Source organism: Anolis carolinensis, chromosome 1, assembly GCF_035594765.1.
Source record: "Anolis carolinensis isolate JA03-04 chromosome 1, rAnoCar3.1.pri, whole genome shotgun sequence".
NCBI lineage: Eukaryota > Metazoa > Chordata > Lepidosauria > Squamata > Dactyloidae > Anolis > Anolis carolinensis.
In genome coordinates, this window is record NC_085841.1 from 22,797,951 (window position 1) to 22,811,217 (window position 13,267).

General features: G+C 42.3%; 1 protein-coding gene across 3 annotated transcripts in view; it reads right to left on the reverse strand.

Annotated features, from left to right (window-relative positions):
- Positions 1-233: 233 nt before the first annotated feature.
- The window catches only part of ttc7a (tetratricopeptide repeat domain 7A), a 250,058-nt gene continuing 237,024 nt past the window's right edge, over positions 234-13,267 (reverse strand). For all 3 annotated transcript variants that reach the window (XM_008104901.2, XM_016991757.2, XM_062971056.1), the window contains one exon: positions 234-1,982. In XM_008104901.2, the coding sequence (XP_008103108.1) occupies positions 1,761-1,982 (222 nt within the window). In that variant the 3' untranslated portion in view covers positions 234-1,760. The remainder of the gene's footprint in view (positions 1,983-13,267) is intronic.

Sequence of the window (13,267 nt, forward strand, 5' to 3'; positions counted from 1 at the left end):
ACCTCCAAAACGATGTAAAAGTGAGTTGCGATTGTGAAAGTTTGGCTTACGCCATCATAATTCAGCAACAGAAGGCCACCCAAATGTTTTATTCTCCAATCCAAATTTCCAGAATAGTTATTTTTAGATCTTATGCAAACCTTTTTGTTGGTTATTTTATTGTATTGGTACTCCATGATGTAGGCTTAGAGAGAGAAGTCTTGCGTTGATTGTTGTCATTAACAGAACAGGCATTATTGTTGATATCATCTTTATTCGCACCCAACTATTCCCTCCAAAATAAGATTCTGTAGGTGCCAAAAATGTGTACAGCATTACAAGCTAGGCTTCTGAAATCTAAAACACACCAAGCTTTAATTCAACTCTTTCAACCAATTATTGTGACTAAAGAATACAGGCTGAGTATACCTTATCTGAAATACATGGGATCTGAAGTATTTTGGAATATCTGTTTTTACATATATGCCTGTTGGAGGTGCTTTGATTATGCACCCAGGGCAGGGAGTTGGACTGGATGGTCGGTTGCAACTCTACGACTTTATGATTCTATGAATGGAATATCCGAGACATGGGACCTAAGTCTCAATATGATAATTTGAAGTATAATATTTTTAACAATTTTGTGCATGAAACAAAGTTTGGGCACATTAGAAAGCAAATTTTAGAGTATATCAGACTGAAATTCCAGATAAGAGATGCTCAACCTGTACTTGAAAATATTATCATCTTTGATAGAAGAGGTTAGCTCAACATAGCAAAATATCAGGGCTAGAAAATGATCAAGAGTCATAGGACTCTTCACATTCCAAATTCAGTTGTGCACAATGTATTTTGATCAAAATCCTTGGTTTGTGTGTACAGAAAACAATGAGGTTTAGTGTGTGGAGAAGATACAATTTTGTGCACAAAAAGCAGTGTTGTTTTTTTCTTACAGATGGATTTTAGAAAAAAAAGTCATGAAATGCAGAAATAATTAGCAATGTTTTTTTTAAAAAAAATTCATAATCTCACCATCCATAGAAAACTTACCAAACATGTGCATCCTTTGATTTGTCAGGTTGTAGATAATGTCCCTACACTCACCACCAAATAAGTGCAACAAATGTCAGACAGCAAAAACGGACAAGAATCTTTCTTAGACTGCCATTCATTTCTGGTCACTTATGTTCAGAGTCACACTGTAAAAACAGGTTGCAGACACCACTGCAAATTGCAGCATCCCCAGCAGCTAGATAAAAAGAAAGAATTGCATTTTCCTGGTGGCAATCCCTCTTGAAGTCTGCGTGCCAGCAAAATGGAATATCCCTGAAATTGAAGCTTCATTTAACAAAGACTTCTGTATTTTGGGTAACAAATGAATTGTATCTATACAGTCAGACCTCCACAATCACTGGGAATAGGGGTTTAGGACCCCAATGAAAATGGAAAAGCAGCAAAATAAAACAACACTATTTTTAAAACCTGAGAGAACGCCTCTCTAGACATTTTCTGAGGTCCGCAAGGCTTTCAGTGCCAGGGCAACATTTATAGTCTTAAAATTACAAACGGCCCTTTGAATGCAACCATTCTGAAGGACCTAAAGTTGTACTGGAGGACATAGAAATTCCTAGAGACAACATTATAATCAAATTCATGAATAATCAAATTTGCCAAAGTCAAACCCACAAATGTGGAGCGCTGACTGCATATTTATTGCACTGTACACTGATTTTATTGGAACTACATCCACAGAATGCATATGTGTGATGTTAAAATTATCATCACAGCTCCCTGGGAATAACTGTAAATGGGATGACAGGGCTGCTGGCTTCAAGATCCAGTGCAGTTAGAAAGCACTCAACAGCAGCATCATTCTTTCCCTGAGCATGAAGGACTTCTCCAAGGCTGTTCCATGCTTGGTGGCTGATGCTCTGTACCTGGACTGCATCCTGCAAAACCTTCTGAGCCAAGTCTTTCCGCCCAAGCCTCTTCAAGACCAGCCCCTGCCAAGGAGAAAGAAACCACTGTTAGCATACAATAAAAGTAAGCCATTCAGTAATAGAAACAGATAGGGATCAATGACTCAACAGGAGCCCTGAGAATTTAAGTCCAAAAATGTAATTTTTCTGGATTGAAGAATAGGAATCTTCCTTTTTCTGAACCAAGAGTACTGGCCTATGTATCTCAGTAATGTTTATATTGACTAGATCTTTGGGGCTTCAGAGATGGACTTTCCTAGTCCTACTATGATTGGAAATAGCTGCACTCAGTCTCTGGGCACCTATCCCTTTGTAAATAAATGGCAATCATAACCCTATTGAAAAGGAAAAATGATGTCATAACCATTTTTGAAAATCACTAGTCAAGAAAAATACGACCTTGTTAGACGTCAATCCTCTGAACAAATGATATTCATAAGCATTCATGTAATGGCACACAGGTAACTCAGCTGTTAAACTGAAGAACCATGTCTTTAAACTGCCAAGAACAAAGACATGCCACTACAAATATATATTTGGTTAGCAGAGGATGGTTGTTTCTTTGAAGTTGAAATTGCTGTTGCAATTGTAATTTCCCAAAAAATATACACTGCCTTGAAACCTCTTAGTTTAAAATATGCACTCAGAGATAAAAAGCAAAGTCTTCTTTGAAAAATAACATATCTTGTTTACTCATAAACATCTTGTATTAATTCACCATACAGGCAAATTTCTTATTAAAGTTCTTTTATAAACAGTATGTAGTTCTCTGTGTGTTGAGTACATGCAATCAACTACCCTTGCCCTACCACAGAGGCAACATACAATGGCAGATATATGTTCAGTACATGTTATTTGAACTATGTGTGGGGGGAGACTTTGGGATTTCTCCTGAGCCCCAGTTCATGCTTTCATCCCAACTCTCTCTGGATACTCAACAATGCAACACAAACCTAAGGTCAGGGATGGAATATCTACAAAGGGAGAATGAAATACTATCCAGTTGGCTTTTTACATTGACCACGATCTGGTATCACAGAGATGTGTCATAGAAATCTACAACTGAAACTGCACAATCTCTCTTCCCTCCTTGTAAACACACTTTTGTATGATGCCCACCCCCAATATGGTCATGTAATAGATTGGTGATAAGCAGGAGACATTTGGCTATCGTCCAATATCCAGATACACAATGGTGAAGGTATCCTCATCATCCGTTCTGATTATGACCTCGAAACCCCTATATGACTCAGGTCCAGCTTATCTGAATGGTGGTCTTCTCCCATCTGATGGTGATGGTCATTCCAGCTTCAGATACTGAGGGGTATACTCTGTCTTGTAACACAATAGAAACATGGAAACATAAAGTTGGAAGATACCCCAAAAGCCATCCAGTCCAGCCCCATGCCAGGAGGAACACACAAGTAAAGCACACCTGAGGATGGTCATCCAGCCTTTGAACAAAAACTTCCAGAGAAAGAGACTCCTCCACACTCCAAGGCAATGTATTTCACTATTGAACAATTATAACCTTCATTTGAAAAAATTAACTGTCAACAGAAGGGTGGGAACATAAGCCTCACCAGATATTGTTTGGTTCCAGTTCACAATAGTCCCAGCAACATGGCCAAGCTGCCAGGGGCAATGACATTCTCCATCCTTTCTGCTCCAAATAAGTATGTGATCTATATATATATATATGAGGGTAATGAAATTTCAGCCTAGGACAAAACAACAAAACTACACATCCCAGAAACACTAAACTTGGCAGCACAACTCGTCATCCATGCCTCTACGTTCATACAACAAAAAGAAAACAAAGTCCTAATTAGAGGGAAAGGAAGAATTGTTTTTATCCAATTGCTGCCAGTTAGAAGGCTAAGCTCCGCTCACTTGGTCTCCTAGCAACCCACTCACCCCAGGGGACAGGCAGAGTTAGGCCTCACTTAGGCCTCTTCCACACTGCCTATAAAATACAGATTATCTGATTTGAACTGGATTATAGAATCATAGAATCATAGAATAGTAGAGTTGGAAGAGACCTCATGGGCCATCCAGTCCAACCCCCTGCTAAGAAGCAGGAAATCGCATTCAAAGGACCCCCGACAGATGGCCATCCAGCCTCTGCTTAAAAGCCTCCAAGGAAGGAGCCTCCACCACGGCCCCGGGGAGAGAGTTCCACTGTCGAACAGCTCTCACAGTGAGGAAGTTCTTCCTGATGTTCAGGTGGAATCTCCTTTCCTGTAGTTTGAAGCCATTGTTCCGTGTCCTAGTCTGCAGGGCAGCAGAAAACAAGCTTGCTCCCTCCTCCCTATGACTTCCCCTCACATATTTATACATAGCTATCATGTCTCCTCTCAGCCTTCTCTTCTGCAGGCTAAACATGCCCAGCTCTTTAAGACGCTCCTCATAGGGCTTGTTCTCCAGACCCTTAATCATTTTAGTCGCCCTCCTCTGGACGCTTTCCAGCTTGTCAACATCTCCCTTCAACTGTGGTGCCCAGAATTGGACGCAGTATTCCAGGTGTGGTCTGACCAAGGCAGAATAGAGGGGGAGCATGACTTCCCTGGATCTAGACGCTATTCCCCTATTGATGCAGGCCAGAATCCCGTTGGCTTTTTTAGCTGCTGCATCACATTGTTGGCTCATGTTTAACTTGTTGTCCACGAGGACTCCAAGGTCTTTTTCGCACACACTGCTGTCAAGCCAGGCGTCCCCCATTCTGTATCTTTGATTTCCATTTTTTCTGCCGAAATGAAGTATCTTGCATTTGTCCCTGTTGAACTTCATTTTGTTAGTTTCGGCCCATCTCTCTAGTCTGTCAAGATCGTTTTGAATTCTGCTCCTGTCTTCTGGAGTGTTAGCTATCCCTCCCAGTTTTGTGTCGTCTGCAAACTTGATGATCGTGCCTTCTAACCCTTCGTCTAAGTCGTTAATAAAGATGTTGAACAGAACCGAGCCCAGGACGGAGCCCTGCGGCACTCCACTTGTCACTTCTTTCCATGATGAAGATGACGCATTGGTGAGCACCCTTTGGGTTCGTTCGCTTAGCCAATTGCAGATCCACCTAACCGTAGATTTGTCTAGCCCACATTTTACTAGTTTGTTTGCCAGAAGGTCGTGGGGGACATTGTCGAAGGCCTTACTGAAATCCATGTAGGCTACATCCACGGCATTCCCTGTATCGACCCAACTCGTAACTCTATCGAAAAAAGAGATCAGATTAGTCTGGCATGACTTATTTTTGGTAAATCCGTGTTGACTATTAGCAATGACCGCATTTGTTTCTGAGTGTTCGTAGACCACTTCCTTGATGATCTTTTCCAGAATCTTGCCTGGTATCGATGTGAGGCTGACCGGACGGTAATTGTTTGGGTCGTTCTTTTTTCCCTTCTTGAAGATAGGGACCACATTCGCCCTCCTCCAATCTGCTGGGACTTCTCCCGTTCTCCAAGAACTCTCAAAGATAATTGCTAGTGGTTCTGAAATAACTTCCGCTAATTCCTTCATTATATGGCAGTGTAGACTCAAGGCCCTTCCACACAGCTATATAACCCATTTATAAAGGACTTAATGTAAGGTAAAACCTTTACCCTTTACCTTAACTACCACCAATTCCTCAATACTTTTATTTCCCATACTACCATACTTCGCCACAGCAACACGTGGCCGGGCACAGCTAGTAAATACATAAAGTATTTATCACATGCTTTCTAAAATGATGCATTTTCTCTTCCTTTTTTGGCAATGCATGCATCCACCTCCAGCTCCATTGTGTCTCCCAGCCTCAAATCTTGCAGGATTGACTGCAGAGTTATGAATGACTTGTTGGACAGTCTGTCTTTCTTTGGCTTTTAAGCCTAGCAGTTAAGGAGAGAATTCTAACTCCACCAGTGTGTTTAAAGCCTCACTAACATATTAACTAAGGGTAAAAGCCATGATGTGAAGTGCTCCGCATAGGCAGACAAACTGCCCAAAGATCCACCCACGGGAAGCAAATGGTAATCAAATGGAATCAAAGCTGGTTGGAAATAATAGGAGTGTAGTCCAACGCATCTGTAAGACAATGCACTGAGCAAAGCTGGCCTATTCAGTGGGGAGGGATGATTTAAAAGGAGAGAGACAGCTCAACAAAATGCCAACAACCTCATGCATCTCTGAAATGGGTCAACGAATTACAGCCTCAGGAAACCTTTTCTTTTTTAAAAAGTTCTTGTTAAAAAACACAGTTTTATATTTTTGACTCCCTGAAGCTGGCATGGCATACAGCAGTGAGCACTGTGCTTCTCCAGAGAATCCACCCCTTGAGAACTGCGGTGCTCTGGCAGATTTTTATACATCCCCACGGAGTCTAGCAAGTGGTAAACATGCCTTCACGCTGTTGCCATGTAGAGTCCGGCTGGGATCTGCCCACAACGCAACATGGAAACTGGGGGCGGTACGTGGAGGGGTGGGGGGGGGGGTAGGGAGAATTTGGGCATTCATATACCCTGCTGCAAAAGGTCAATTTGAATTTTAGCTGGGCACTTCTCTCTCTCTCTCTCTCTCTCTCTCTCTCTCTCTCTCTCTCTCTCTCTCTCTCTCTCGGTAGGTTTCCTTATGAAAATCTGGTTGCTCAGTTTCCATAGAAACTCTTCTTGTTGAGGTGCATGAATAACTTCATAAAATCAGCTGGAGATCTAGAGAAGATTACCAATTAGTATACTTTCTTTCGTTAAAAAAAGAAAGAGATAATTAACAGCATTGCCTGCCTGTTATTCAAGGCAAATATGGAACTGATTTTCTGCCTTGTTGTTATTAATGAGTTATTAATATTTATTTTCCCTTCCATTAATGTGAAGTCACTGGAAGGCATTCAGGATTTCATAAGAACACAGGCAGCTGCCCAACACTAAGCCGGTCCACTGGCTCATCTTGCCCAGTATTTGTCAAGGGGCTCTCCAGTCATTTCAGGCAGGACTCTTTCCCAGCTCCAACTGGAGATACTGGGAAATGAAGCTAGGACTAAGAGGAGAAGAACAGTCTGCAGAGAGTAGAGAGCACATTGCCACCATGGCTGTTTTTGTGTTCTCCAGGAGCCATGGAAAAATGTGTGTATGTGTGTGTGGGGGGGGGGGGGGAGAAGATTGCTCTCAAATAGCCGATGGAGCTAAGAGGGGTATTTTCCCCACATTTTAGTCCAGGAGAGGTCTTAAAAACAAGGCAAGACTCTCTAATCAATTCCATTTGTAAATCTAGGACTCTCCTGGGCCATCAAACCTGGTAACATGCCCCCTTCCCTCTTTATAGGGCATTTAGGGGAGGGTTTTTTTTTGCTTTGTTGTTGTTGTTGTTGTTGCATGGAATGGGTACAACAGCGTATGAACCTCCAAGGTCGTCTGTGAAACTAATATGATTCCTGAGCCTTCAACAACTTGTCCATTTTGACCCACCAGATGCAAAGCACGGGGCTTGATCATTGAGTTACAACCCTTTCCAAGTTATTAAGAACTATTTATATCCATTAATGGCCTGAACTGGGAAACATGTTGGATTTGAGCAAAGGTCCAACAGGCACATCATACTGTTTCCCAAAGTATATTTATTTATTTATTGTGTCAGAAGCAAATTGAGGGTACAGTTATAATGTATTTTAAAAAACACAAAGTTTAAAATTTGACATTATATTATATTTCCTTTGACCAGAAGCTGGCCACTTGGAATGCCTCTGGTGCCAATGTGAGAAGGTCCTCCATTGTACATGTGGCAGGGCTCAGGCTGCATTATAGTAAGTGGTCTGTGGTTTGCTCTTCTCCACACTCACATGTCATTGACTCCACTTTTTAGCCCATTTCTTAAGGTTGGCTCTGCATCTCGTGGTGTCAGAGTGCAGTCTGCACCTTCAAAGTCACCCAGTCTTCTGTGTGTCCAGGAGGGAGTTTCTCATCTGGTATCAGCCATGGGCCCGGGCTGTGGCACAGGCGGGAGAGCAAGCCAGCTGCAATTAACTGCAATGAATCACTCTGACCAGGAGGACATGAGTTCGAGGCCCGCTCGGAGCCTATGTTTGTCTTGTCTTTGTTCTATGTTAAAAGGCATTGAATGTTTGCCTATATGTGTAATGTGATCCGCCCCGAGTCCCCTTCGGGGTAAGAAGGGCGGAATATAAATGCTGCAAATAAATAAATAAATAAATAATGGATTGAAGTTCTGGGTTTTAACCTGCCATTGAGTCTTGTTTGCTGAGGTGTTCCTGCGAGTATCTCTGTAAATCTTAGAAAGCTTGTTCTTGATTTAAGACATTGGCATACTGGCTGATATACAAACAGAGGATGGTCAGATATGTCAATGCCTTGGTCCTTTCATTATTGGCTGCTACTTCCCAACGGAAGTCAGGTGGTACAATACCGGCCAAACAGTATAATTTCTCCAGTGGTGTAGGGCATAGACATCCTGTGATATGTTTCCCATAGTGAATGACTGGATTCTTCTGGGAAGCCCAATAGGGAATCTGTTCCCACTGTTGTTCATAGAGGCACTTCTTTCATTTAAACATCCTTGAAGATAAGAGATGCATTCTTCTTGAATGTATTTATTTATTTTGGAGATTTCTATGCCACCTTTCTCCAGAGTGAACTCAAAGCAGCTCACAACATCTTAAAATGCATAGAATATAAAACTATATCATAGAATTTTGTATGATTCTGATTTGAATTCCCTTAGTATTTGTTTCTCTCTGTCATTCTCCTTCCCCTACAGACGCTGAAACCTGAAGAAAAGAGAAAGTAGAACTCAGAAGCAATTGTAGAGAGTAGAAACCATTTGGGCATCACCTCAGCCTGCCATAGCTTGCAAGATGTCAGTCATTTAATCTTGCATTCTCTGTTCGAAGCAAGGCAGGTCGTGTGACAAGCTGGATCTATATCCTTTGAAGGCCTATTATAAAAAATACATGAAACAATAAAACATCAAGCAGTTTGCTTGCCAGAGGACTCAGCAGGTACCTGCCAAGTGCAATGAATCAAGCGGCACACAGCTTAACGTGCGACTTTAGAATGGCTGGAGCCAAGCCCCAATGGAAAAAGAGGCTTTGCGCTTCAAGGCTGAATATGAGCTTGAAAATCTGCCTGGTTGTGCATGTATTGCAGGAGGTGCAAGATGGCAGCCAAGCACTGCTCCATGGGCCATGCAGCAAACAACAGCTCTGTCAACAATTTTACATCCGTGAAGGAGTTGCAGCCAATCCTGAAATTCTTTTATGATACAAACTGCAAGGATGCCAACAGGACTGGCTCAAGGTCCATCTTGTCTTTTTTTTTCTTGCTCAGAACTGGACATAATATACTTGGACTGACCACACCAGTGTTTTATTGTGGATACCATAGTTCAAGAAGAATATTGACACAGTAAAATGTGTCTAGTGGAAGACAACCAAAATGTTAAAGATTTAGAAACCAAGCTTAGGTATATTTTCTGTGGAGCAATAAACTCTGAGAGGAGACAGAAAAACCATCTTGAATTTTCTAAAGAAATGGTATGTAGAAAATGAAGTAAGCTTGTTTTTTCTTGCTCCAAAGACTTTAACATGACCCAGTGGGTTCAAATTATGAAAAAAGAGATCCCATTAGGAAGAACAGCAGTGGAATAGACTGCCTTGGAGGGTGTTGGACTCTCCTGCTTTGGAGATCTTTTAACCAGAGGTAGAAGGCAATCTTTTGGGAATGCTTTAGTTATATATTCCTGTGTCATTAAAGATTGGACTACACGGCCCTTGCAATCCCTTATAACTCTATGATTCTATAAATGGAAGAGTAGCCAAAATCAGAATAAGAGGATAATCTGTTGCTGTTTATATAATGCATATGTGTCAAATATAAGGCCTGTGGGCCATGCCATTTTAGGTGGCTTGTGAGGTTTGCAGTGCAAGGACAACATAGTTTCATTTATACAGTCTTACTATTACAACTGGCCCTTTGAAAGCAATCATAAGGTTGATGTGGCCCTTGGTGAAAATAAGTTTGACACTCTTTATATAATGTGTTGTGAGAACAGTTTGTAGCTTATCAGCTTTCTTCTCTAAGGTATTAAATGTGCAGTTGTAAGAGAAGGGCGAAGCTGAAAAGTGATAGTGGAAACAAAACAGCCTTGACCACAAATACAAAATTAGTTGGTAGGGTGCCCAAGGTAGAGAAGCAAATTACACTCCACATTCTTCAAGGCAGGAGCTTGAAGCCATCTTGTTTATCCCTTAAGTTGGTCTGGTTATTTTGGCATCTGAGATGACAGACTCAGAAGCACCTCTCCTGCTTCCTAACAACAAGTGGAAGGCAAAGTGGGGATTCTTTGAATGATATAGTTGAACTACAAGCTGAGGATAGTTCAAAGCTCTCGGACCAACACTAATCCATGAACCTCTACTTTAAGCAGTACTGGATGAAACAGAGGATGCCTCCAAATAAAAGACTGTCATTTGACAGATCTTCAAATGCAGATCTGCTATAAAGCAGGGGACAAAGAATCCCAGAATTGAAAAGAACCTAAGTGGTTGTAAGTATAGCCATGCAGGATTTTACATATTCAGGAAACTATATCACTCCTGAAAAATGCCCATCCAATGTCTATGTAGAAATCTCCAGTGAAGGAGAGTCCACTACCTTCTGAAGTTGTCTGTTCCACTGTCAAATAGGTCTGACACTCAGAAGGTTCTTTGTAATGCTTAGATCAGTAGTTCCCAACCTTTTTTTGACCAGGGACCACTTGACTAGGGACCACTCTCCAATATTAGTACCGAAAGGGTTACGAATCAGTTTTTGGTCAACTTTAGATTCAATTTGGTTATTTGGGGTGTCGATTCAGAAAATTGCACTGGATAGACCACATCAGCTCTAGTTTCTGATACAAAACATATGCCATCCAGTAGTCGCCATTTGCTCACCCACAGAAAACCATATTTAATAATTTAGAGCTGATGAGGTCTATTCAATGCAATTTTCGGAATCAGCACCCCAAATAACTCCAGGAACAGGCCTAAAAACAAAGACACCAAGGCACCCCCACTTCCAGGTACCACAATGAACGGCTCCGCTCAAAAGGAGGGAGGAAGAGGAGAAGCAGCAGTCAGGAAGCTTGTTGTTGTGCCTTTCATGGGTAGTCAGCCTTTCCCTTCCCGACATTCCCATTACCTCGGCACCATAAGAGGGTTTCGCAAGACCCTCATTGCAATGCTTTCATTGCAACGGTGTAGTAATGGTGAGGCTGTGGATCATATTTTAGTTCTTGGGGACCACTGGTGGTCCACGGACCACAGGTTGGGAACCACTGGTTTAGGTGGAAATCTCTTTACTTGTAACTTGAATCAATTAGTTTCTGGCTGTTCTCTGAAGGAGCAGAAGAGACTTGAATCCATTAGTTTTTGCCTGGTCCCTAGAGATTCAAAGCTTGGACTTGAGCCTTGGAATGTGCGCAACCATGCTGTCCTCAATTCCTAAAACCAGGAATGTGTTCTCTCTCTTTTTCCACTCCCTTTCCCTCCCCGCATGTGTGTGTATGCGGTGTGTGTAATAATCTCACTCCCCAATACACCCACATTCTTCCCTGTCATTGCCCCCATGTGCCCAGAAGATCTACACTGGAGAATTCACAGTGGAGGCTGGCATCTCTTAACTGGGAAACAATGGAAGTAATAAGATTATAAAATCTAAAATGGACTGAATGAATGGAAGAAAGAATTAAGAGGAAAGAAAGAAAATCTGAAAGTAATATCAGGGTTGTTGTATGTCTTTCGGGCTGTGTGGCCATGTTCCAGAAGCATTCTCTCCTGACGTTTCGCCCACATCTATGGCAGGCATCCTCAGAGGTTGTGAGGTACCTCTGAGGATGCCTGCCATAGATGTGGGCGAAACGTCAGGAGAGAATGCTTCTGGAACATGGCCACACAGCCCGAAAGACATACAACAACCCTGTGATCCCGGCCATGAAAGCCTTCGACAACACAATCTGAAAGTAATATCATTAGTTATCTTCTTATTAGCTCCATCTTGCCTTCTCAGAAACAATTTTCTTGTAAGAAGGACATTTAGGAAAAAATACTGAGGTCTTTCCCCAGAACTCTCCTCCAGCCCATGAAACAAAAAAATCAAAGGAACCTCCTATCGGCAGCACAACGGCTGTGCCCCCACCCCATTCCCTCATTCCTGCTTTTGCTCTTTCATTTCGCCAAATGTTAACAGACCCATTGCTAACACGTTTGAAGCTTAAATATGATAAAACATTTATTGGCATAAAAGGCAGGCCCTTAGGCAGCCTTTTGCGAACTGGGAGGCTGTGATCTCTTCCCAGGGAGCCTCAGACAAACTTGAGAGCCAAAATTGGGGGCAGGAGAGAGATTTAAAAAAGAGGAATTTCTCCATCCCCCCCCCCCCCCCCCGCCCTGCTGAATTCCCTCAAAGCAGAACAGCAGGCTGTGCTGAGCGCTTTGCAGGCACTCCCGCTTTTGCAGAGACCTAAATGGAAATGAAGTGGTGAGCAACACAGAACAGAGTAGGATGCCTTGTGCCCAGGTTTAAAATAGACCAAGCACAATGCTCTGTTTGTGATTTTTCTCTTCTTCCCAAGGCAAGGTTGGAGCTCAGAAGGCCATGCAGCACAAGTTGCCATAGAATAGCTGTGTTGAGGGCTGCAGCCGCGGCGGTGTCAGGCATAAATAGCTGCTTTTCCTCGGACTTGTCCCCTGGGTTCAACAGAACTATTTTTATTTTTTATTATTTGTTTTTTAAAGCCACATTGGGGAGCTGCCCTTCTGCATATTCAGTGAGGTCGGCAAGACTCCTGGTTCTGGGAGAAATTAGACTAAACACAGCTCCAGGAGGGCTGGATAGCTGACAGGCAAGTAAGCAGTATATCAAAGCATTATTTTTGAGATGTCTGCGTTTTCGCTCCCTATGTAGCTGGCACATTCACCTCTTCACTGACTTGGGAGTTTGTCTAAGCAGCGGCATACCCTCCAAAAGTTAGCACACATTCAAGATGGCAAAAGTTATTAATGAGGAAGAATACCTCTAATCACCGTGGCAGATTGCTTTTGCCTGAGCTTGCTGGAAAGGGCAAGATTTCACCCTTTCTCTCCTTCAGAGGACTTTTTGGCCTTGGTAGCTGCTCCTAGACGATGGAATTGATCTGTTATGCTTTCAAAGTTCTCAGTTGTATGAGCTCATTGTTAGGGAAAACTCCCCAAAACAGCAGAGCATCCTAAAAAAACAAACAGGATACCTACAGCTGAGTGTTCAGCTCACAGCAAGCAGAGCGAGAAGTATTGTGGCTGGAAAAGAATT